Source organism: Numenius arquata, chromosome 8 (genome assembly GCF_964106895.1).
Source record: "Numenius arquata chromosome 8, bNumArq3.hap1.1, whole genome shotgun sequence".
In the NCBI taxonomy this organism is placed as follows: Eukaryota; Metazoa; Chordata; class Aves; order Charadriiformes; family Scolopacidae; genus Numenius; species Numenius arquata.
The window spans coordinates 38,336,887-38,364,636 of NC_133583.1; the positions used below are offsets into that span (position 1 = coordinate 38,336,887).

The 27,750-nt window shown below is 37.4% G+C and overlaps 1 protein-coding gene across 1 annotated transcript; it reads right to left on the bottom strand.

The window, feature by feature from the left end:
• Positions 1–1,754: 1,754 nt before the first annotated feature.
• Positions 1,755–27,397, bottom strand: STXBP3 (syntaxin binding protein 3). Its single transcript, XM_074152719.1, has 19 exons — positions 27,334–27,397; positions 21,417–21,466; positions 20,588–20,669; positions 18,273–18,349; positions 17,579–17,657; positions 16,080–16,180; positions 13,939–14,093; positions 12,960–13,050; positions 12,227–12,351; positions 11,069–11,173; positions 10,463–10,520; positions 10,194–10,259; positions 9,739–9,819; positions 8,985–9,123; positions 8,276–8,382; positions 7,710–7,808; positions 6,754–6,839; positions 5,019–5,167; positions 1,755–2,904 (listed from the first exon to the last, which is right to left on the bottom strand). Exons 1-19 carry the CDS (start codon positions 27,374–27,376, stop codon positions 2,813–2,815), a joined length of 1,785 nt encoding a protein of 594 aa, XP_074008820.1. The 5' UTR covers positions 27,377–27,397; the 3' UTR covers positions 1,755–2,812.
• Between the last annotated feature and the right edge of the window lie 353 nt (positions 27,398–27,750).

Consider the following 27,750-nt stretch of genomic DNA (forward strand, 5'->3'; position numbering starts at 1 on the left):
TCCAAATCAGCACTAATATCTTCATATAAAGATTTTTCTTTATATGTCATTACTGCATGATGTCTCAGTTGCTAAAGGTCCTTTGGTTTTGAATTTGACAACTGGAAGCTTCATGTGTTAACTTGACACACTGAACAGTAAGGTGATGGGTCTGTCTCTTCAGTCTGCACACTAACATGATTTTTTTCGAGGCTTCCATCACACACTGCTCCACCAACTTCTTCCCTCCTTGATCAAGGATCCTGTTCTAGTCATTAGTAACATGGCAATTGTTCCATACCTTTGGTTTTCCTTAGTCTTCTCTGAATCTTGTCCAGATTGAACTTAAGAAATACATATCTTTATTATCTAGGGTAATCAGACCAACATCTGGGCCTGCATGTACAGGAGAGTTATCTATTTTAAGATGCATAATACGAAAACGGGAACTTTCAAAACTGTAATATACCTTGTACGTGTACTATAAAATATTAGGTTTTGGGGGGAGGCGTTTATCTTGATACAACTCTTTCCCATTCTTGATCTTTATAAAAGAATTCTTGATCGAGAAACAAATAAAGTAGCCAAGAAGATCCTTGGGGGAAAAAAAATAAACATCTTTAAAAGAATTTCCCCCCACCCGTCCTTCACAAACTCCTGAAGGGGACCAGGAGCTGGTTTGGGCTACATATTGCTGTCACGTTTATCTTAAAGCATCTCTATTAATCCACCTTTACAATAAGGTTTGGCTTAGCCTTCTGGAAAAAGCAGGTGATGGATTCCAAAACTCAGAAGTCTTAGTCTATCAAATTTTGAGCCGGTGATGGCACTTAAGCCTAAAGCAGACACTTGGAGAAAGTCTGACTGTTGAACATGCAAAAGTAATCCAACATATCAAGCTGATATTTCTTCAGCTCTATGCAACAAACAAACATCAATGCAGTGGATTTTATATACTACTGAAATAAATTATTTCAGTCCTTACGTAGGATATTTTAATATCAGGTTTTTTTCTGTATTTATTGCTTTTAAGCTTTGGGAATAGAAAAGAGTTTGCAACTACATATGCTTTTTACACCGATCTTGGGTTCTTCTTGCCAAAGTGTAAGGACTGTATGTAATTTAAGCGTACATGTTTAATACTGGTTTCAAAGCGTACATCTTTACTAAGAAAATGTTGAACAATGCATTTCTTGAATAAGTACTTCTATTCTGGATTTTTACTGTGATATTTATAGTTAGAAACTAGAATTCAGAAAAACGGTATAGATATTTCTACTGAAATGTTTTTTTTTTTATTTTTGATGCATGTGACATTTGATGAACCAGATAAATTAAAAAGGTTTTTTTCCTGTATTCCTGTTGAAAATAAAGTCAGTGTACGTTAGATGCCTAACTCAAGTAGGTGCATGTGCAAGCTACAGCCACTTACCCTCACTGTGCCCTGCAACATTTTAGAGTTCTTACATAATCATCTCCCATTTCGTTCCTCTCTGATGTAGGAGGGGAATTTGACCTTTTTCCACCTTCTAATTAACTTTGAATGAACTTACCCAACAAAGATGTTCTCTTAACCTACTAGTTAACCTGAGGGCAAAATTAAAGAAAAAGAAATAAAACCACCTTTCTGCAAAGCAAAAAATGAATACCCTCACAGCTGGGAAATACGCAAAGAAAAAGCCATGAGTAATCTATTGTTTTTCATTATGCCATTTCTCTCAGGTTCTACATATAACAAACTAACATTTCAAGGCACATCAATACAACATCCCTTTAAAAGGTTAATAAGTTACCACTTTAATTTTCTAAGACAACTCTAAACATCACCAGTATTACAGAATTAATACAATTTCTAATTTACTTGATCCCCTTCAACACAAATTTCTGTATTTCTTAGTATGTAATAAAGTAGAAGAAAACAGTAAATTCTCTTGAATGTATCAGGTTTTGGTATTTGGTTTGTTTTATCTTTTCTTTTTTAAATTAGCAAGCCATTTGAAATATTCACCTGCTTCCCTTCTTTTCCTCTCCTTTTCCCTTGCCGCCACTCCCCCAAAAAGAGAATTAATGCTTAAGATTTTGTAACATCTCTATCACAGACAATTCATGTTATAAAACAGACAGACTACATAGGCACAATCATAAGGAAGTTTGTAAGAAATTAATTTTTTTTAAAGCTTTAGTAATAATCCCTGTATATACTTAAATATAAAGTGTACTTCAGTGCACAGTTGACAGCATTTCTCCAGCTATTTATTGAAATTAGTACTTCCATGATTAACTTTCTACTTCACCCACCACCATCTAAAAAAACTTTTGATTTTTCACAATTACATATATTTAAGGAATTTTCAGTGAGTTATTTTACACAAAATGTTACAGCTTGAGACATTGCACTTGTGGGAAATATTTTTACCATAAACCCATATTTACAAATATTCTTCTGAAGCCTCTACCCAAGAACCTAGGCCTTTTTGAATTCAGTCATTTTTAGAAATAAACTCTATTATAGAAAGGTTTCACAGTTCTCAAAAGCAATTCCAGTTTATACATAATTGTGATAACTTTTAGCATAATTTGTTAGGAATGAACACGTCCTTTTGAAAAAGCACTTACAGTGTAACACTATACTAAATATAACCTAAGAAACACACGTGTTGATTTTTTCGTCTCTGCCTTTTGCTCCCCCAAAAAAGCAGCAAATTTAAATTATAAAGTGACATTCCAGTAGTCAGAACCATGTAGTGTCCTGGTACACTATTTAGAAAAGTCAATTCCCTAAAAATGTACATACTAATTGTCTTTTCCTAATGCACCATAAACATCACCATTTCTATTCATCCTTAGTGCAGACCATATCCTTCGGTTTACTAAGGCTCTTCACTTCATCCAATAGTCTTGTAGGTGTCAAAATATGAGTAGAACCTGACAAAAAAGCATAAGTATTAACTGCATCCATCTGAAATTCTGACTTTCAGACATTCTCTCTTTAAAAAAAAAAAAAGAAAAATCAGTTACATGCCAGTGTTTTTTACTGTACCTGGAAAACTGAAAATTACAACAGTTCAAAGCATTTTCATGTGTTATCATGTAAGTGTCACCATTAGGTAGGCAGTGTCCCTCTTCCACATACTGAGACATCCAGAGTAGGACTCTCACTTTGGATACAAGTTTCAAGGCCCTGCTCTGCCTGGTTTGAAACAGCCTTGACTGGGCCACTTGCACTTGATGCAACTGTCCCAGCCTGCGAGAAATCTGCCCATTCCGTTAAAGTTATTGACAAGCTTTATCCTAGAATCAAGAAACCACCTGGAATAATTATCATAGACAGTAGTTTTCCACAGAAATATCAGTTACAGAAAATTGGCTTTTAATGACTAACATTTCCTTGAAAAATTTGCAACAAATTCCAAGTCTGGAGCAGCAAAGAGAATCCTTCTTATTTTTTGGGAGTGCACAACTACCTCTCTTGTTCTCACAGAGAGTGATTATAACTTCTGCCGTGAAGGCCCACCCTACAGATATGAAGGGAACTCTTAACTGTTCAAGATTAAGGCTGTCTTGAACCTTGAGTTTTAGTAGTGTTAATCTGAATGGGCTAATATTCCTGAAATTCTCGATCAGGAATACAGAAAGGTTTTCATCTCACAGTAAGCAGCATGGAAAATTGGAAGTTATCACCTCAAAAATCAGGATTACAAACAAAACTACCGGAATCATCTCTAAACAAAAGGAAAGGGGTAGTTGACATTAGTGCCATATATTACAGTGAAAGAGTGACCTACACTAAACATGGTTTTGTAAACAAGTCTCAGATGAAGCAAAAATCTTGTTAAACTACATTCCTGTTTTCCTGGTCTTTACATTGTAACTCAAAACCAGAACCAGCATTAAACCTACCTCAACCGCCACCAACTAAACCAGCAAACAAAAAATAAGCCAATAAAACCAACAACATACACAAACATCTACAACAGGCCCCACTATTTTGAGGTAACAGACTCTAGAATCTTAGAATCAAGGTTGTCAATGCTTTAGGGAAGAGTATTTATTTATCTAAAATTATAGTAGATAGATTTAATCCCTTTTAAAACTCAAGATTAAATTTAATTTCCAGGCATAAGCATCTCAAGCAATTTACTTTACATGACCCTGCACCCAGACACCAGCCCAGCTGCTACTGCAGATGGATACAGGTCTCTGGGTAAGGTTCTATATGTAGGAGCTCTGTTTTGATGTATTGTAAATGCAAATATTTTAGAATATAAATTTAAACAGCATTGCAGGAAATGATTATTTGATGCACAGCAGCTGATGGAACAAGCATTTGCTGCCTCTGAAGTATTAACTGAGAGATTACTACCCCAGCTAGTAATTCATGCATTTACTGCTGAATCTTAAGAAGATTAGGGAGATTACTCCAGTTTTCAGGGGAAAAGCTATAAATCATGGTGTGGTTTCTGTAAAGTCTCTGAAGAAACTATAAGAAGAACTAGAAGTTGTTCCAAAGTCAGCTGAGCTACACTGAAAAAGTTCTTTTGGGTTTGTTTTGTTGGTGGTCTTCTGCGTTTGTTTTTAAGAAAAAAAAATAGTTATCTTCCCTTCCTCCCAAAGTGATTAATTTTACACTGGTCTTCCAGCTCTCCTACTACTTTCAAAAGCAATGAGAGCATTACGTGCAGCTGCAGGTAAAGCACAGGCAGATGCAAAAGTTTGAGAGGAAACTGTAATGCAAAGAAATATACAACTGCTTACATCCTTTTTGCTATACATCAGGCTAGTTTAGTGATTTATTTCTCCAACATAATTCCTGATGATTCTTCTGTATTTACTGTCCTTAGTATTTTAAGTCTAGGTAGACTACAATCTAGATAAACTGAAAAGATAACTTCTAAATGCATAGTTTTAAAAAAATACATTGGCTATAGTATTAATTTACTCAACCAAGTTAGGGCATGTAAGAAAAAAGATCCTTACATTTTTCCAGAAACACGTGTAGTAAACCCCTACACACCACCCTTTTCCCAAAACAAACTCACCAATAATAACTTCACAGGACTTGTAGGCTTGAGAAACTTCATAAGCACTGCGCATCTCAGAATACGTAATTCCTCCAATCACAAATATAATCAGTCTTGCACTGCTCTTCCGCTCCTCTCTATAACTAGCTCTGGGTTTATGGCGCGCACTGTGAGAAATTTTAGAGGATGATATTTAGATAGCTTTACTGATTAATTTTGGTAAAAATTACACACTTAAGCAGTAACAATTGCTGTCACGCAGTTCACAGTTTGATTACAATTTCAGCAGAAGAATTTAGACAAATTGATAATCAGAATAATTTCAAATGAAAACAAGAACACATATTACTCAGAAACTATTCAGTTAGCACAAGGGGGAAAATAAATACAAAGTAAAAAACTGTTTCACACACAAAAGACTTCTAGCAAGCAGTTTAGCTCTGCATGCAAGCAATTCCAGTGGCATTTTTCATTTGAAAAAGCTAGAGTCTTAGGGGTTTTTTTCAGCCTCCAAACATCAACAGAATCTCTCAAGAAAAAAAAAATATTTGGCAGATCTCAAATAAGATCTGAACAAAAAAATAAAGGTCTTAAAATATACTTTCTAATACACATATAGTAATTACAGATTCAGATTAAATCATCTGAAGTCCCAATCTCTCTTCGCCAGGGTGCCTAAAAGATTCCCAAATTTCACCAGCCTATAAGACAGAGACCCAGTTACAACATACAGGGACTTGCCCCAGTGTTTCCTTCCTTTCCACTGGTCATCATAGTGCATATCCAAGAATGTAGGGACACACCAACAGTTTGACTAGCAGTGGAATTAACAGAACTGTTTTCCTAACGCTGTCTATCTGTACTGTCTGTCTTTTATTTAGTAAGATATAAATTCCAATTCAAGTGTCCCCTCCACATTTAGGATATGTGTAACGTTTCCCCTCTCTGTAAATTCCAGCATCTGATTAACACAGTGAGCATTCCTGCAATAGGAACACTCTTATTCCTATTCAGCTGCCTCACCACTTAAATAACACTACCAAAAGTGATAAAGCTGACAAATAGGCAGCTATTGGTCATGAGGTTCAAGAGCTAGTGGTATTAAAAAGGGGGAAAGAAAGGACAGTATAAGTTAATGAGCTAAAAAATACCTCTCAGTGCTACTGAGTAAACATGCAAGTACATGGAACACACCATTTCACATTCATTAGCAGAGAATTCATTTCACAACCTCCAACTTTTCTGGACTTCTCCAAACCATCCCCTGACAACAGGCACCAAATATCTAACAGGCCCGTATTCCCTAACGAGAGAGCCTACACAAGTTTAATTTAACTTATTGAAGTCATTAACTTCAAGAATGACCCCACCACTACCACAGCAGAAACAACTTTCAGAAGAAATGAAAACATTCTTTCTGCCCAAGTCACAGTATGCTGCTAATCCATCCCTGAAACTACTTCACACTAAAAAGATCAATGGTTTAAACTTCTATCTGGGAATATGGAAATGTTAATTCTAATTTTGAAGCAAGAGGAAGATACTCCAAATAAAAAGCTATAGAAAAGTTATTAAACTAACAACAAGCTAAGCACGTTCTAGAGGAAATAAAAAACCAAGTTTTACACATTAATATTACCTTATATAAGTTATATCACTGCTTAGGAAGCGCACTTTTGTAATGCTTTAGAACGTACACGACAAGCACACTGACAAATGGGTAAACTATGTTTCAAGAAATTAAACCATTTACCTTACTGCTCCTGATCCATTCCAGGTAGGAGGACACGGGGAACAATAAGGCCACTCTTTTGAATCTAGTTTGTTTTCTATAGCATCCTGAAGGGCAAAACAAAGATCCACTTTAAACAGCCGCGTGGGCCTAAAACCCATCAAGTTTCAACTTCCAGTAAGGATGTCTAACTGGAATTTAGTGCCAGCACATGCAATTTCTTAGAATAACCCATCACAAGTAGTATCTCATGAACAATACGCATGTGTAACAAAAGGCTAGACCACATAACGCTAAAAGTTATGATAAGGCTTTTGTATATCACAAGGAATTGGCATTACATGAGCTTTCTTTATAAACAGAGTATTGATTTGACTGTTCAGATTCCACTAGCAGCTTTTTATCGGTAGCTACCCTAACATTTCATTTCTCTATAGCAACGTACAAGAGAAGTTAGGGTCCCCTGAAGACACAAATGAACGTATGAAAGTCACCAAGAATCTATGAATGACAGCACTGGGTCAGACTAAAGGTGCAGTGAACTCACTGTTCTGTCTGACATCAGTCACTAACTGATGCTTAGGAAGAGGTTTAAGAACACAGCAAGGACACTTCTGACAAGTAACATTTTCCAGCCTCCACCAATCTACAGTTTACATCTGAATTGCAGTTTAAAGACCCACTGGAGAAAAAAAATCCAGATCTTTAAACTACACTAAACACCGCCAATCACAGGACAAGCTGTTCAAAAAGACTTTTTGCTTTCACTTTCATTTGCTTCACCTTTAAAATGACCTCCAGTAAGGAGCGTTGCTAACACACAGAAATCTAGTATTCTATACTACAAACAGACTAGAAGTGATCTATTTAACTTAAGTAACTCAAGATACTATGGAATTTCAAAAGATTGGCTATGACTGCTTGCTCGAGTAAATTTCTGCACTGCACCTATGAATTAACTGGTTGGTCAAATTTACCTCCATAACATCTTTGATAACAGGCGTCCACCGAGAAAGTTGAAAAGTTTCTTCTGAAGAACGGTCCCTTCTTGGGTGTTTATGCTGCTGAGCAGCAGACTGAAAAGAATTTCAAAACATGGTTGTATTATACAGTGTATTTGGATTTTTGAAACTTATTACCAGTTAACAGCAGGTGGGGGAGGAGGAGGAAATCAGTAGGAAAATTTAAAGAAATAACAACACCACCAAAGAACAACAATTAATACCTGTAGAATTCAGCACACACTAGAAATACTCATTTCAGAGACAAGGAGTTGAGTAGTTGGCACTTTCCAAAACCAACCAGCTTAAGTGACTATCTGATGATTTGAGGGAATATTATAGGTATCTTACTCGAGAATTATTCATGTTAATCGTTTAAAGTATTTACCACTTACGCACATCATAAAAACAAGAATTACAAGTAATTGCACACTTCCCCCCAGAAAAAAAAAGACCTGGATAATACTGCTAAGAGTTGCTGAAAGAGCTGTAGGCAAGTGCTTGGGTGGTAGGAAATTACAAAATAAATAAATACTTCTTACTGAAGAGATAACAGGAACATCAAGGTATTTCCAATTTCTTATCATATCACTATCACTTTCTATTTGTACATTCTGGATCAGCTTGTCCAAGTTCTCCTGGGTAGTTCCTTTGATATAAGGAAAACACACAACTTAATTACCATGTGACTGTAAGACCAATTTTGTCTCACACATTCTGGGCTGTTATTTAGTCCAGGATTATTTTTGTTTGTTTGGCCAGTTGACTCTAAGTTTAACATAATACCACATTCTACATAAATTTTTGTTTAATGGTCCATTTTTGAGACCAAAACTTAATGCTGTTGCAGATTCCTCAGACCCACATTCTGCCAATTTCCTTTTCCTCTACTACAAATTCTTCCTCATTGACTTCATTTTCAGGAAGCAATGGACATGGAACTCCTCCTTGAACACCTTCAATACTATATGAAAAGGAGAAAATTTTAACTGCTGCACACATCCAAGCACAGGAATGATCCTAAAACACTGTACAGATCTGCACTTGTACTGCACACCGTAGCTTCTTACCAACAGTATCTTTGCTACTAATTTGGGAGAAGAAAAGCTACAGAGGATGGACAGTATTTCTTTCAAACTTGGCCATCAACTCCAGTACAGATGCTTAAGTTAACTGAAAAAACTGGATTATCCCAAAATTTGAGTTCAATTTCATAGTACTGAGAAAAAAAAAAATGGTAGCTTATCATACCATTTGTGCTAAAGATATACAGGAGAATAGCTCTAATTTTGTCATAGCTCTCATGACTTTTGTTGAGCAGAACTGGAAGGAGGACCCTCATAGAGTCTTTCACTTTTTGACCTTCTGCATCAGTTCCAAGAGCCAAGTCCTAAATTTAAAAAAAGAGTTATTTTAGTGAGTAGTCATTAAAAAAAACACATCGTTTTGTGTGGTCTGAAATTCATTCTTATGAAACCATAGGTTTCAGGAAACAAACAAGCTGCATCAATTTAAACTCAGCATGAAAAGTCTTTGACATAATTATTTCAGTAGTTATAGCATTAAATAACACTACATGACACTCAAACGTTTAAAACTGTTTGATACCTAGAATTTATATAAATATAAATTATAGTTTTTAACTTGAGATTGGTAGAACATTGTAATGCCTCACCCTAACAGGTGCTTTTCCCAGACATTTTAAAAGAGCTTCCTTCTGCAGAACATAGTAAGGCAACTTCACAGGAGATACAAATATATTCCTTATACAAATCAGCCACATTCAAAGGGAAAAAAATTAAAGCTCTAAAAGCACCTCCTTTATTGGCTGAGTAAGAGCCTCGTAGCTCCCACTTAGCTCTAACACTACTACCTCAAAAAAGCAATCACAACAAAAGAGTCAAGAAACACACTACTTTTGTCAGTTAAAAACAGGCATCCATTCCTGCAAACAAAAGTCACATTTGCAGTAAGTTGTTTAGTTTGTGGATTTTTTTAAACATACCTGTTCAGTTTTACAGAGCCTTTCTATGTTAGATTTGAACTTGTTCATGCAATCTTCTGCTATGTTAAGATGGACAACTTGCTAGAACAGAAAAGATAAAAATCACAAGCTGCCATAACTTGCCTTTTTCAAAAAAAAAAAAAAACAAAACACACACCACAAAACCACACACATCAAGCAATTATTTTTACCGTTATCTTCAATCTGCAAAGCACACAAATCATGTAAGAATTTTGGGTTTCAGTTTTGGTGGGGTTTTTTCCATACCAAGATGAAACACCTGGAAACAAGTTTTCTTCTGAAAGTTATACAGTAGGTGAACATACTAATTTGGAGAAAAGTAATATAGCATACTTAACAGGAAATGACAGAATAAAACTAGACTTCAGAACACAGAAAGTTATAGGGTACAAAACGATTTATTGTGAAGTTGCTAGTTACAGAAGACTCCTTACCCTGCTAATCTCTTTACGATAGTGTGGCATCTTTTTCATTAACTGGGACAAGGCAGATATCGATAACTGTGAAGAAATAATACAAGTTGAAAATTTCCCCCCCAATATTTGACATCCCTATTTCCCTTCCTGTTGCAGCCTTGCTCCCCCCGACAAGAAACTGCCATTGAGATAAGCCTCAAATTCTGTAATAGGTCCATGAATTACATAGATCTGGTCAGCCAAAAATAATTACATTACTAGGGAAAACAACACGTTAAACCACTTACTTTTCCTTCTGTTGCTTTTCTTTTTGACGAAATTTCTTTCAAAAGTTTTGGTATTTCCCTGAAAAAAAAAAAAAAAAACACAAGGAAAGTCATCAAATGCAACACCACCACAGTTCTCACATTTTTTAAGATCTTCACTTAAAATCTTAAAAGAACTGTGCAACAGGAACTTCTGAATGAAAGTAAAAGCTTCAAATACAGGTCTCCTTCAGAGAAGAGACTTTTTTTGACAAAGGTAACTGAAGTTAAACATGCTGTTTGTAGTACTTGCATAATGTCATTTGATGCGATAATGTGCTAGTACTTTATGCAAAGTAATCCCTTCAGATGTAAAAGATTTGAAGATACATCCCAGGAAATAATTTTATTTCCACTGTCCTCAAGTACTGTAATTAATATTAGTTAGATTGCATACCTCTATACATACTGTATTTTTGAAAGTATGTTTTCTTCGTGGCATCAATTATTTAATAGGATGCCGTCTATATTGCAAGCCACCTTCACTACTGCCTGTATTTCAATTTTCTTAGCAGCTCAAACACACTCCCCCCTCAAAGAAACTTTTAAAACTGGTCTTCTTAACTAGTTTGTTACTTATTCACATACTCTATCACATCTGCAATATGCTTGTGCCGAATCTTCACCCAGAGCTCATCATCTTCCTCCAGAATTGCCTCACGTTCCTTCCCGGCAGATCCTTCTGTTTTGTATCTTCCAAGAGAAAATTCAGACAGTTCTTTGGTTTGTGGTTTGTTTCCGCCCCAGCTCATTCTCATAACTGGTTAGAATATTAATTGTTTTAGTTTAATCAACATACACAGGTTTTAACTTATAAGCCAAACTATTGCCCTATAAAATAGAATTTACATAAGGATTCTACAGATTACATCTTTGAACATAGAAACAGCAGATGATTTTTAGAATGATTCTTTGTGGCAATAGCTTCTGGACACTCTTTTAAACCAACAGTAAAGAGAGCTTCAATCATACATTCACATGCACCTCAATTTCCCTTCAACTTCCCTTTGCCTTCAGATGCAAATAGTGTGCAAAGCAATACACATTGAGATTGCAAAGTGCAGATTTCTGTATCTACTATAAGACATTTTTGTAACTTTGAAGGAAAACAAAGTTCCATTCACCCACAAAACAGATTAAGTAGGACAAATTACTTCACATATACAAGAAACATGCTTCACAACATTACAGACCAGCTATTATTTTTCTACAAAGACAGAAAGAAACCTATAAAGCAAGATAACAATCATAGTACATAACATTCTTACATTTACAAGAACTTACACAGTGATGGCCAGAAAGCAGAAAAATAAATTTAAAAAAATTACAAGGTTAATTGTGAAAGTCAGATCATGACTACCTAGAAAACACACTCTGCTACATTTTCATACCTGGCAAATTTCAGATTCATAGAATTCTACACTTTTTACGGAAACATTCACTCAGTGTTTCTGGCAGAGGAGATACGTATTCCTGTTTGCTTAACTAAACAATAAATAATTTTTATAAAAATGCAATGTTAGACTCAAAACTTAGCAAAAATGCTAATTAAATCCTACCTAATCTCAACTAAATGAGGTTAAAAAGAGGAAGTTACAAATCCAAGAGGAAAGACTAATAATAAGCGACACAATCCTTATGCAATATAAGTAATGTTAGCTATTGCTACGGTGCAATTCAGCTAGACAATTCCATTGATTTTATAATCAAGAATAAAGCGTTTAGATTTTTTTAAGAAGTACTTGCTTGTAAGTATCATTTTCAATTGGCAGCAGATCATACGCCATCGCCTGGAAGGTGAGCTCATGAAGTACAGTTGATACTGGGTCAAAGCCACGATCAATTATTATTAGCTGGGAGTGGGTTTTAGCCTAGAAAGCCATCAAGTACACATAAAGTCAAGACATGCAGTACAAAGTTAATGTATGTTGAATCTATTTAGATTAAGTTACAGCACTGCAGACATTGTTGGGAAAATAACTGAAAAAACTAAAAGGTACAGTCCAAGTGTTTATCAACATAAATGGAAACAGATGTTTAAATTACAACCACAGCACAGTGGTTTTAAATAATAATTTTATGGCAATGCATTCAGTAATCTCACTTAAACAAAAAGTGTAAAAAAAAAAAAATAGCACCACACAAAAAAAGGCCTCCCACTGACTTTTTACAAATAAGCGTATTGTTTGTATTTCAGAATAGATTATCTATGCTGTGCTTTAATACAGAAAAAAAAATCATCTCCAACCATTTAACTACAAATTTCATTTCGGAGTTTAGCAGAGAGGCAGCAGCATCAGGTACATTTATTTCTGTAGAAAAAAGGAATGTCACCAAGTCAGAACGGTTTACCCCATAATTCTGTATTTGGGCAGCTGCCCTGACCTGCAGTGACAGATCAAAACCACTATTTATGTGAAAGATTACTTTTTCCCCAGACTTACAAAAAAAGAAGCAAACGTTTTAGTTCACTTTCTACCTTTATTTGGCTTTTCTCATCAGTTTTGTAGTAGTTTTCAAGATTTTTTTCAACAAGCTGTGCAAGTTTGCTGGCTTTATCAGATGGTCCACTGGGAAAAAAGGAAACATGCAAAAATAACTTAAATTTCTTCATCAAAACACTAAAATGCTACCTTTAAAACAGAAAGAACTCCCTAGATCGATCCTCTGGTTTCACGAGCAGTTTCTGAATTCCATTCTAAGTAGTTCCAATATATTTTCACTCTTACATTACGATTCCACTCTTTGAATGATTCAGGTATTTCACACAGTAGAGACAGCTTCAACAAAAAGACTGACATTAGCTGGCATATGGCCCAGCACCTAAATTTCTCACTCAGAGGTGGGGAGCAAGAAAGAAAAAAGAAAAAAGAAAAAAGAAAGAGAAAAAACAGTCAAGCAATTATTTCTTTGTTACCTTTGCATAGAATAAGGCACCACTTCACGTTACACCAGAGAATGCAATTCTTGAGCACAATTTCAGATGCCCACTTTGACTTCAAAAATATTACTCAGTACCTTCTATGAGAGCTCAAGAGATACCCTCCTCAATAGCTCTACTACAAAGAGATCCTGATATCAGCCTCAGCAATTTATGAATTCCTTGATGCCAAGCGGAGCTGCAAAACTACCAACAGCAGCATTTACAGGATTATGCATGCGGTATATTAGAATGCAGCATATTAGTGTTTCATGTTTGGTCAGTAGGATGACAAGCAGTTCATAAAAAAAACAGGATATACTAAGTACTGTTATATGAATACACAGAGATATAATTCCCTGCTCTGCCTACACTTCACAAATTCATATCATTCCATATTTCAGATTTTCATATTCAAAAATTCATATTCAGATTTCATATTCAAAAGAAACTGCTGCAGCTTCAAGCTATTACCAAACAATGTGGGAAGTCCTAGAAGTGAAAGCAACTGCACTATGAAACACTATTTTTGCCCCACCTTTTATATCGTACTCCTGGATTTTCATCTAGCGTGGCACATAAGGTAACAATTTGTTCAGCCATTACTTGCATTACAGCATCTTTATCTTTTGTCTTTTCCAGAGTTGGACTATAGCAGCGGTAGAATGCATCTGGGACATTGAGAGTAAATACCTATGTAAAGCACAACCAAGAAAAAAGTGGCTTAAATCGTATATTTCTAAAATACCTGATAAAAGAATTGCTAATGCTTTAAAACTACATGCTATAATAGTCATACATTATATACTTCTAAAAAACCCAACCAATCCACACGTCAGTCTCTTTCTTATCTGTCTCTTATTTTCACAGTCTTTCTCATCTTTCTCATGTCTCTTATTTTCACAGTCTTTTCCTCTATTAGTCTCCCCTGCTATATATAAATTACTGTATTTTTCAAATTGCTTACTGTCTATACAGATGGAGGGACCTGAGACAGGCAGAACTAACTACCATCCAGTGTCTCATATAGAGCCATGCATTGCAATACCAGAACCATCATAAAAGGTATCAAGTTAAACTTGTTTAAAATAGAATTTTACATATAGTATCTGTTTATTATATAAAGACTTTACCTCCAAGAGCTGAAATTCTTTAAATGCATTAAACCTTGATAAAAGATGTTGAATACTACACAGAAGAAAAGCTTTTTCAACAGTTTAATAAATGGAATGCAAACATGGAAACAATCCCATTCAATAAAAGAATTTCTGCAGCTTCAGATGGACTATGTAACTACAGAACCAAAGAAGAAGGTCCATCCGGATAAAGATATTTGTTTCATTTGAGTAGATAATCACTTGAACTTTGCCCACAGCTCAGTTTGATTATTTACTCTTATCACCACAGAAAGCAGGCCCAGGCATTTGAAATCAGGGAAATCACTTAACTTTGCTAAGGATTCAAAATGTTCTCACAACCCAAAATATCAAGAACACAAAACTAAACTAAAAATCAAGAAGAGACGAAGTGCTGCTTATTTGCAACTTCAGAAAAGTAGCTCCAATTCCTGCTTTCATTGCAAGTCCTCCAGAGAATCAAGACAACAAAATTTTTGTATGCCTTATTTGGTAGAGGAAGCTAAAAACCATTTTCTTAAGAGCACCTTTAGCAGAACTCCCAAAACCAGTCTGAAACAAAGCCTGAGAATATCACCACCACTGGAAAACAAACAAACCACCACAATAATTATACTCTGATGGCTTCTCAATTTAAATAATAAAAACCCCTTTATTATAAGGAGTGCATCTTCACACAAGAAAACTGCATCACAATAAGACATGGATAGCAGCAACCTCTCCTATATTCACCTGACACACATAAGAGTTCTAACTCTTCGTACGTTCCTAAGGTTTGAAGAATACAGGAAAGACATGGGAAACATTCATGGTTAGTTCTACAACTCCCAGTAGTGGGCAGGGTCTGTGGGCTTCAACTGTATTGGTGAGTATCAGAGCGCATTTTAGCCTCCTTTATCTCATGAAGTACATGAGCAACAAATTATTTCTCAACACCATACCCACTGTGTGGTTTCACAGGGAAACCACTCATTGGTTCCACTGGTGGTTCCAAATGTTTAACTGGGAAACCATGTATTTCCATGTTTTCCTCTCAATATTAGGTTTCCTAAGTTATTACAGGGTTTGTTTCTCTTTTTTGTGAGGCTTTTGTTTTATTCTCCTCATCCATTTGCTCCCCTTTTATGACATTCACCAAGTAGCTAGTTCTACTTATTCCTATTCCTACACACCAACCTATCTAGTCCATCAAAATAAGACCTCAGTGCAAGCAGTAACAAACTTTACTACTTAAAAGACAAACCAGAACACTTTCCTTCTTTTAAGGAATAGATTCGTTCTCTAACCTCTCTTACTCCAAGTCTTGCAAAGAGGTCAAGCGTAAACAATAGACCTTTGAGTACAAGAGCATTTGTTTTCCTCTGAAAAAATACGGGCAAGCACTAGAAATATGCCAAAAAAGCAACAGATCTCACAAACAGTTTGTCAATAAAAAAGAAAAAAAAAAGCTACATGCTATTTAGTTGTTTTCGATCAGGTCAACAACACTTAGAAATAGCCCTCCAGACTATTTTCTGCTGTTGAGATAAAGAATGAAACTAACCTGAGACTCATATGGGAAAAAGGAAATGTTGATCTCCTTCAATCTTCTTATTGATTTTGCACAGGAAGACTTAATTTTATTGAAGAGGTTGTCAGGACAAACTAGGAAGAAAAAAAAAAAAGATTCTAAGTATAAATCATTTGTGCATATTCCAGCTGTTAACTCACTTATAAGCTTACTGTATTCAGGACAGACAAGTCTAAATTAAGAACCAATTAACAGTAACATAAAAAAAAGTTGTCAAATCCTAAAGTGGAAGAGAATGTACAATCAATATTTTGTGTTTGAAATCTTTTTCAAGAAGCATCACTGGTAATTTTTTACTAGCTTTTGGCAAGCCAAGCTCATTAGCAGTCTGCAGCAGTGAAGGATGTTGATTTTATCAAAGCAAAAGTTTCTGCTATTTCTACTCCTATAGGAGAGAGAAAACATTTCCCAAGCTACAAAAAAGGTTAAAGGGAGAGATAAATTTGTACATATCAAACAGAAAAACAGAGAAATATGGAATTTAACTATAGATCTCAAATGCGTTCCACTACACTTACAGGCTACACCAGATCCCAGTCCATAAACTGAATTTAAGGAATATTTGGATGACACGAATCCTACACAGACTTGGAAGTAACAGATGTATTTCTCTAACTCCTCTCAACATTAAAAGTTTCGGCACGTGTTCAAACTGAAAGCTCACACACTTGCAACAAAGGAACGTAGAGCAAGATAACAGTATTTTTCCAGAACAAGAATTGCTGCATCAGCACAAAATGAAACAAGAAACCAACAGTTTTTAATAGTAATTTGAGAACTGCTTTGAGAACATACGGTAGCAGATATGCACCATGCACGGACATCCACAGAGACAGCCACAACTCAGTCTCTGCCTTCAGCAGCATGTTTGGGTTTCTTGTTTTCCCTTATTTACATGTTTTTTTTAGTCATGCTGACTGACTGCAGAGCAACATGCAGTCATATTAACCCCATTTGCAATAATTGTCTCTGCAACTTATATTGTGCATGCAAGGGCTAAGTAGGCATCTACTTTCAGGTGATGGAAAAAAAAAGCTAACTCACAAGTCTGAAGAAACTACCTAAAATGACCAATTACAAAACATTGTTCTTGCAGCAAATTCTCATGCATTTATATTTTTTAGTACAATTCTGTTTACATGAGACACATAGCTTTACTTGAATTATCTTCCTCTACGCTCTCCAACATAAGAGAAGACTGGAATACTTTAAAAATAAAACTAAATTACCTAAATTAAAAGCTGAGGTGGGGAAGGATCAACATTGTTTGGCAATGGTGAAATAAATGACTATTGCCACACGGCACAGTGATTACATTCTGGCAAGCCAAATATATGTAATTACTTGAGTTTCAAATCTTCCCTCAAGAAACAGGACCCAAAATTTACATGTACTAAACTACAGGAAGGGAAGTTGAGAAGCTTATTTACATATATCAAGTTATCCAAACTACAACACAAAAGCTTACTTACAGTCAGTGAAATACACATATGCTGCTTTGTATCTGCTGGATGATTTAGTGATGAAGTCATCAATAAGTCCATCTACAGACTTATGGGGATAGGGAAAATAAGGAAAAAAAGTCATTAGTGTTTTTGCCTTTCTTCACATACCAGAAAGCTTCTCCCTCCTCTCCTCCTGCCCTGTTAACTAGCCAGTCCCACTCAGGAATACTGCAAATCGACATATAAGAAAACACTGAAGTAGAAGATTTTTTATTCCAGACCAAGAATAATATAAACAATTACAGAAGGTCAGTCATGCACCAAGATCATTTTCAGAAGCAAACAAAGCAGGATATTTGCATCATTTTCCACCTCTAGCAGTGCTGAGATTTATTCTCTCAAGAATTTTTAGGCAGTAACAGTAACCTCTTATTAGAGCCATTACTCTGAATTCTATTGTTCAATGTATTGCATCATTATTTCATACAACATCTCTTTCAGTGAGGTTAGTAATAGCTAAGCAATGAAACAGTGCCTCCATTGATCAAAAGGTACACATTTGCAACATGGTGACACTGCATTGCCTTTTCATTATGGAAAATGAAGCATCACACAAAATGCAAAAAGTACTGCAGTATTTGTACACAGTAAATAAATATTTTAAAATAAGATTGTTTTTTCAGCCTGAAAGAACTTGCTACGCTTTCTTTAAAATACTAACCTTTTTGGTGGGAGTTATGAAATATATTGCTTTCATGTGTGGGACAGGTTCACGGTTTTTATATACGTTCTCCACCACTATAAAGTAAGAAATATTACATTTTTATAATTAAAAGCTTTATGCATCTTTAAGAAAAGCACCATACAAATTTCAGCATAGGTGATAAAAATAAAATAACATCAATCAAGTTGTCCGCAAATTTAGTGGCAAGAGCCTATCTTCTGCCAAGAGCGCCTTGATTTTTTATTTATTTATGATTTTAAATACAGCAAGTTACCACATGTCTTCTTCAACCCTCAGTCTAGTGTCAATTAAATTTGTAGGACTAAATGTTTTTTTCCTAGGCATTCTACACAAGCAGAGTTTTTCCCTCACACAGAAAGATATGGCAATACAAACATGCTCCAACTATGGGGGCCAGTATGAAACATCCTGCAAGAGAACTGCCTCAGCATGATTGTTCTTTTTCCAGCATATTGAAGGAGAAGGAGAATGAAACTATGCAGGGCATAATTTTGGACTATAGCCTCTTCTGTCCTCTGTTTGCCTATTTCCTGTGCACTTATTCTGTTTCAATATAATTGCAGGCACCAGTTAGACATTTTCAGCAAATTAGCTTCATTCAACTCTTGGTTTTCTCTGATTAACAAAGTCATAACCATATAGTGTTGCAGTACAGCAGCCTGAGAATGCGGAGATTCATGTTGCTCAGTAATTTTAAGGGGGAGGAAAAAAGAAAAGTAATGTTAGACATTTGGATGTAGAAAGACAGGTTCTTTTCAGTAATGTATTCACTAAAAATAAAAGGTTTCTTACTGATGAACAGGATACATGCTCACTGAAAGCTTCTCACAAAGGATAAGTAGTACTTATTATAATTAAAAATACACTCCAAAAGTTAAATATATACAGCTTTGTTATTATAATTCCAGAAGAATCGTGTTATACTCAATAGTCGGAATAAGAAAAGTCTTGCTACTTGGCAAAAAATAACTAAATTTAAATACTGCTCTCTTAAAAAAATATTTCTACAAATCTAAACCTAAAGCTAATAAAGGACTAGATCATTTACATCTCATATATTCATTTCAATTCCAAAAACAGGCAGGATGACACACTAATAAACATTGACCTTTCTGTAAACACAAAAAGCAACTTTAACAAGTGCTTTATGATAGGAAAAATATCCTTTTCTTAAGTTGTAGACAAGAAAAGCTCATAAGATTTACTAGAGAGAAAATACTTTTGAAAAATAAACATAAAAACCCAAAGTCTTACCTAAACAGGCATACTGCGTAACTGAGATCTACCACAACCCATCCATTATTCACTTTTGACAGTGGCCAACATCAAGGAACAGTAGAGACATTGCAGCAGACGAGAAATTCCACTCAACTCGAAACTACCCCCAAATTGTTTGGAAAAGTGACAATCTAATTACTATTAATATTGCTTATGGGTTTATTCTCGTTAAAGTAGTAATTGATATAATTTAGTTTCAGGTTTTTATTGTTTGGGTGGTTTTTTTCCCCCTTTTTTTTTTTTAAATTACAGAAAGCTCTCTTGGTTTGAGAAGAGGCTCAAATATATCTGAACAAAATAGAACTGAAATTTAAATACTTGCCTCTACCACATCCACTTGCTTACAAACACCTCTCATCAGTTTGTCTGTTATTGTCTCCTGTTCTAATTTTGTCCTTAGTACTTAAGTTTCTCTGCCATTGTATCCTAACACTACCGTTCAAGAGCATAAATTAATTCAAAACAGTAGATAATACCAATTTACAGAACACATTAGGAAAAAATGCAGAGAGCAATTTTCCTACTCGTGTGTGTCTTACTAACATTCAGTTAATTCTTTACTGAGCTTGTTTTCCCTTAACTTCAACTGACAGATAATATCCTTAAAATCACTCAGTGACAGATAACTTTCTCATTTACCCCATCGTGGACACTAGCACACAAACACCCACCCCCCAAAATAAACAAAAAACCCCCAACAAAAACTATTTAAAAAAAAAAACAAGCAAAAAAAAACACCGCCACCAAAAAGACTTAACAGCAATCTTTAGCAAAAAAAAATTAAAATAAGAAGAGTTTTAGCTTCTAGACAGAGAAACATTTCATTTTTCATTAAAAAAAATAAAAATCATGATTGGGTAATTACTGTACATGCCAGAAAGTCTGCTAGTCTAATATCCCATAGCTACTTGTCTTTATCAAACAAATTAAGACAACTTCTTGCAAGGGTACCATCAATTTTATTCTTCCCCTTTTTCTTATCAGGACATTGCCATATAAAGAATTATGCTTACCTGTGATACCCTCTGCCAGTAGATCGGTCATTTTGCAGCACATCGACAGTAATTTAGTAGTGTAATCATCTAAAAGAATTATCTATATATATTAAAAAAAAAAACACCAACAAATAGGTATTTAGATAAACTAATCAGCTATAGTAACCTCAGGTTATTTCCTTAACAACTTGCCACTGAAATTTGAAGCTGTAATCTATTTTATTACTCTGTATCTTTTCATCACCTGCATATAGCAACTTCGCAGTGGGAAATTAATCTCAAATAGCATCGGAAGGCAGCTCCCTACATACAGAATTTCAAAAAACAGGCTCCATCTTAAGTAAGTAGCTTGTCCCCACTACTCCTACTAGAAAGTATTCAAGAACTTTCACTTTGACACAGGTCTTTTGAATTCCTGTCTAATTTATCCCATGGCCTGCTTAAATATAACTGTACTTATTCTAAAACTGTTTTACAGCTTAAGCAGCTCTAGCAGGTATCCTACTGCTGAATCCCGCTGCACATGTATCACACAGCAGTATAATTTTTGAAATCAACGAAGTACAAGTCTTTCAAAAGAAAACTGAAGATAAACAGAAACAGTTTCTAATTTTTTTTTCAAAGCTTGAGAAAGAATTGAGACAACTAACCATTTGTTCTTAGTATTTTTCATTATGTATTATACAGAGATCTGAGTTAACAGAACTAAAATCCATTACTTGGATAGAAAACAATTTTAAGTGAAAGTGACAGCCATTAAATGATACTTATTTTTGCGTACTCAGTGAAAGAATCACTTGAACAAGCAATCCGTAACATTCTTGCAAAAATTATAAGAAAACTATACCTTCCATTCTTCCTCTTTCCTGCAGTCATCAAATACTGATGATTTTAGCTCTGTAACAAGAAGCAGAGATAGACAGTTTATCAGTTAGAGGAATCAAATTGTTACTGAAAAAATAATTAACCCGTTTAGACTCATATGTTTGGAGACCTAAAATGGAGGAACAAAAAAACCCTACCCACTGATAAATACCTCTACAGAATTATTGGCTACAAACTGTCCCTGCCTGTTTCAGAAAGACGTAGCTAAATTTTTCATTTTTGCCGATATTAAACAGCTCCATAAAAACCAGTCTGAACTATCATAGGCCTGTAAATATTTCACTTTGCTTCTATTTTTTTAGTGACCTCTTCCATTAAATGGATTGTGCACATGCAAGAAATTTAAGCTACTCTTTAAGATACGACAGCTGGACCAACACATTCACAAACAGACCTATTTTAAAATATATGCTAATTTCAGATGTCCTTGTTCATTCTCTAGAATTCCAGAATAAGCCTAAGAAAATACCAGTTCTTCCAGGAATTTAAAGTTATCTTAAATAAGCTATTCCTTATCTTTTCCTACTATGACAACCTTAGGAAAAATGTTAATTAAAAAGCTTGTACAGGATTCAGCAATAAGAGTCAACATCTAGTTACGACCCACAGGCTTTAAAGATCACCAGAACTATGAGTTGCAACTTTCAGGAGTGGTGTCATCTGACTAATGCAGATCAATCTCACAGCAGTGGTATGTATTAATTAAAAGCCAGAAGATTTCGGGAACTGTTTTAAACCTGGTATTTACAAACATAGGAACAAAGAGGTCTGATTATTCTGTTCCTTTTTCCCAGAGAACAGAATTACTGATTAAGCTGATGACTACTTCTACTAAAACTGCTGGACCTTTTTCTCCAAAAGAAAAAGTGATAGTAATAGAAACAGAAGTCTCAAATACAAATTAGCAAATTCAGCACATGTTTTGTGATGACTGCCAAGAGAAAGAACTGTAAGACGTTTCAGAATAGTAGGTGCACATACAACAAAAAGTACACCTATTTCTTCAACATTTATCGATTTTCACTTATGTGCAAGCCCCTTTGGCATGATCCTGTTGCCAGGTACTCCATCTCTACCTCCAACTTCCAGTGCCTCAAAATTCAGCAGTTACTTCAGCGGAGCAGCCCACCTGCTCACCCAGCCTTCATTTCATTTCAGCCTCACAGCTTTAATGCTGCATAGCACGCAACGCTCTCAAGTTGTCACACTTCATGCTTCTCAATAGTTACATTTTACAAAGATGTCCTACACAAACTCTTTCACACTAACACAAGTTTATTTTGAAAGATTAGTACTTTATGCTTTAGATTCCCAATATGCTCAAGTTACTTTTTGCAGCACTGACATTCTTCATAGCAACCTAAAAACCTTACACTCCATCTAATAAACTGACAAACACACTGGTCTAAAAGTTATTTAAGTAAAAAGCACGTTTCAAGAGGGATGCAATTGGTGTATTTTGTTCAAGCTGCTAAACAACAGAACTCAAGCTCACTTCTCCCAAATCCTTTTCTCCTTATACAACTCCTGAAATCCATTATCACTGCTCAAGCTTGCCCTCCAGTTTGCTTGCTATTCAACATCCTTCCTGTCATACACAATCCACAGTTTTCAACAAGTTCTGGGTCTGCTTTGCCTGGTGTAGAGACTCCTGTGACTTCTTTGGATATACTCTATATAAGATTTCAGAATGCTCATCACTCCATAGCTGCTACCAAGATGTATTTGTTGGTAATACCCGAATCCAGGACATAATACAGGCACATCTTTTCCTGTCACTTTTATACTGTGTATTTGTTACATACGTTTTTCTAGGTCTACATACAAGTTGTAAGAAGAAATCTTTAGCTTCGTGAAAATTTAATGAGCCTTCACATTTTCAGAGAACACTCTTCGCAAGGAATTAGTCCCTCCCATTATACACAGTTCTTTTTCATAAACTGAGCGCCTGAGAGCCTTGTCCAAAATCTCAAATATATTTTTTCTACAATGCCTTAACTTACCTGCCTATAAAATAAGCCACAACATACAAATGCATAACCCAGTTGTGTCTTGAACTTAATTTCTGTAATTAAAAACAGAAGTCAGCTTTTTCCCATCACAAAAAGGTATTTTATTCCAAGCTATCAGTGTACCAGATACATGTACTTGCCCCTGCAACACTCCAACTGCTATTTGTTTTGTCCTCAACCTGCAGCTGCTTTACCCAAATAACTGGCCTACACTGGTTTACCGGCTCTTGAAATCATCTCATTTGTCTCCAGTAAGCATTTCGAATGCACCAAAAACAATCATAAACCCAGGTATGAACAGAAGTGCTCCATTTTCTCTAAGCTTTCATTTCCTTCTCGGAAATTTCATACTGGTCATGCATCCTAACTACTTTATCTAATTTTGTCTTCTCTGACTACATTCAATTAGTTTAAGGCACTTAAGGTACTTTTACTTCCTGATCCAGATAAGAACTGTACACAACCCTGACAGAACAGCAGACTGCTAAACCCCTGTGTGAAAAAAAAACAAACAAGAAAAAGCAAACCACACCTTGACATAGTTAATGACACATTTATAACACGCTTCCTGAAGAAAGGACTAGAACAGCTTTCACTGTAAGAAAGTGTTCTGGAAAATAAAGTTTCAGAATTGTTGAATCATTTTTAAAAATTAACATAGATACCTATGGCTAGGCTAGAATCTTATTACACAAGTCTAGAATACATTTTAAAGTTGCAAAAAAATTGAAGACAGAATTCCTTGTGGAAATAACCTTATTTACAGATACACACACAGATGCAGTATATAGTTAATTTTATAATTTTATCCCCAGGAACTACTGCCTCTTAAGTACAGGTAGCTTCCCCCATCCCCAAAAACTGTGAACTTAACTGACAACAAACTTTGGTGAAATAACCTTTTCACACACTTCTACATCGGTTCAGCCTAAAATTGCACCTTACAGCAAGGGCTATCACAACGGAAAGAAGGGTTTTTAACAGCACCACACCAGAGCACCGGTAAAACACTCTGTACACACAACACAGGCAACTTCTTTGCCTGTTTGCAGACAGAAATAAGATACACACTGGCAACAAGCTGCTACATGAAGCATAGGCATCACTGATACGTTTTTCTCAGACAAACCAGCCTTAAAAACCCCATGTTTGCTGAAACATTAGAAGGCAGTAGCTCATGGCCTTGAATTATCCATAAACAAAGTGCCAGACAATGTCTAAAACTTCATCAATTTCCATTGTTGTTGTAGTTTTGGAAAGATAAGAGTAACTAGTTATCTAACAAAGCATTCTTTTCAGAAGCAGCTTCCTTTTTTACAGTTTGCAATAGAAACATTTTGTTATTCACACTGCTTCACCATCACTCTAATCTTTCTTCCTCATGATTTTGTTCACACTGCCAACGCTGTTTTCAAAAGTCCTTATACACTCTGGTGGCACACTAGCACTTTGATCAGGTTGCCTCCTTTTAAGGCTATCACGCTTGACCAATCTGACAGCCTTCCATGATGGCAAGACTGGCTGGGTGGATGAGGGGAGAGCAGTGGATGTTGTCTACCTCGACTTCAGCAAGGCTTTTGATGCTGTCTCCCATAACGTCCTCACAGGTAAGCTTAGGAAGTATGGATGAGCAGACAGTGAGCTGGACTGAGAACTGGCTGAATGGCAGAGCTCAGAGGGTTGTGATCAGCGGCACAGAGTCCAGTTGGAGGCCTGTAACTAGCAGTGTTCCCCAGGGGTCAGTACAGGGTCCAGTCTTGTTCAACATACTCATCAACAACCTGGATGAGACGACAGAGTGTACCCTCAGCAAGTTTGCTGATGACACAAAACTGGGATGCACGGCTGACATACCAGAAGGCTGTGCTGCCATTCAGTGAGGCCTGGACAAGCCAGAGAGCTGGGCAGAGAATAACCTAATGAAGTTCAACAACAGCAAGTGTAGGGTCCCGCACCTGGGGAGAAATAACCTCGTGTACTGGTACAGGTTAGAGGTTGACCTGCTGGAGAGCTGCTCTGCAGAGAGGGACCTGGGAGCCCTTGGTGGACAACAATAAGTTGACCGTGAGCCAGCAATGTGCCCTTGTGGCCAAGAAGGCCAATGGTCTCCCAGGGTCCATCAAAAACAGTATGGTCAAGGGGGGTTATCCTCCCCCTCTACTCTGCCCTGGTGAGGCCCCATCTGTAGTACTGTGTCCAGTTCTGGGCTCCCCCATTCAAGAAAGACAAGAAACTACTGGAGAGAGCCCAACGGAGGACTACAAAGATGATCAAGGGACTGGAGCAACTCTCTTAGGAGGAAAGGCTGAGAAGCTCAGGTCTGTTTAGCCTGGAGAAGAAAAGACTGCGAGGGGACCTCATCAATGCTTATAAATATCTAAAGGATGGGTGTCAAGAGGATGGGGCCAGACTCTTTTCAGTGATGTCCAGCAACAGGACAAGGGGCAACAAACACAAGCCGGAACACAGGAAGTTCTGTCTGAACACGCAGAAAAACTTCTTTACTTTTTGGGTGACAGAGCACTGGAACAGGCTGCCCAGAGAGACTGTGGAGTCTCCTTCTCTGGAGATATTCAAAACCCACCTGGACACAGTGCAACTTGCTCTAGATGAACCTGCTTTGGCAGGAGGGCTGGACTAGGTGACCTCCAGGGTTTCCTTCCAACCCCTACCATTCTGTCATTCTGTAAGGCCCAAGTCTTCTACAAAACACTTCAGGATAAATTAATCACTTCACTGTCAACGGCACAAATGACTTAACAGAGCAAGACAGGACAAGAAAAATAACAAAAGTAGTGATTTCTAAAGGTCAAGTTATAAACAAAGGTATCTAACTCATGTGAGCAGGGTACGGATACCAGCAATCAAGGACTGAACAGCACAGGAACAGTCTGCTTTCCTCTTTCTCCCCTTTTTCCTATTTTCTTTTCCAGCAACACAAGCAAGCAGACTGGAGCTTGCAGGTGGGAGCAGAGGAGGAAAACACAGACAAGAAGACAGCAGGACCTTCCCATTTCAGTGACAGACAGTCACTGGGCTGGCTGAGCTGCTCATGGAATCACAGCTCCAGTACAATTAAATCTGGCGTGAGGTGGCTATTAATGGCTTTCCCCAAAGGTCTCACGGTACTTAAAATACTCTCCGCCCTTCTACTCCACTAAGACATGGTGTGGTTACAACTTCATTTTCTGTACCAAACACTGGCAGAACCTGTTCCTGAACATGGCCATAAAAACCTGCAGTTCATTTATGAAAGTACCTGGAGACACCTTCAGCTTTTTCCTTCTGAAAACCCTGAAGCCCAACGCAAATCCGGCAGTGCCACTTCGTGACAGACAACCAGAGAGCCTCTTCCGAGGCCGGGAGCACCCTCCAGAACTGCCATTTCGGAAACCACAGGGAAGTCCTTGAAGAGCTGACTTCAGTTTAATCTCTTCAAGAGCTGGCACGGCAGGCCACATCCTGTAAAGCTCACCCTTACCTCGGAAAAAGGCAAAAGCGTTTCCATCCAGGTGCTGCTACTGCCGGCACCCGTGGTACTGCCGCAAGCCGGGGTGGTCGCCTCCCGCCACCCGACGAGCCAAGAGAGCTGGCGAAGAGCAACCACCTCCAGCTTGTGCCGCACACCGGGCTCCTCACAGAGCCGCCCGGGCCCAGCCCGGCTCTCCCGCCCGCCCGCCTCAGCCCCGACACGCAGCGCGGCTCCCTACCGCGCCAGGAGGAGCCCCGGCCCTACCAGGGAGCCCCGATCTCAGCACGCCGGGCTACGGGGGAGCAGCGGTGAACGCTCCCGCCCGAGCGGCCCCAGGCCGTTTCCCAGCCCCAGGGGCGGCGGGAAAGGGGCGCGGAATGAAACCCCGCACTCACTCTGCCACACCAGACTCTTCAGCCCCCTCACGGCCGGCGCCATCTTGCTCGCCAGCACCACCTCCCCACCACTCCCTTCCGCTCCCCAGCCCGGCCCTGCCGCGCCCTCTTCAGAGGCGGCGGGCGGAGCCGCGCCGAGCCGGGCGGCGGCGGTGGAGGAGGAGGAGGAGGAGGAGGAGAAAGAGAAGAAGGAGGAGTGCGCTGCCTGTTTGTGGGGCGGGCTCCCACCAGCCGTGCCAGCCGCAGGGCCGGCCCCCTTTCTCTGCCATGATGTGGTCCGAAATTCCCGCTGGGGAAGCGCCCGCTGACCAGGGCTTGTCCCATGAGGTCGGAGCGTCCTGTTGCTCAGCAGAAGGTGAACCCGCGACGGCGGGAGCCGCCTCCCGAGCTCCGAGGCGGGCTCCTTCTGCGGTGTGG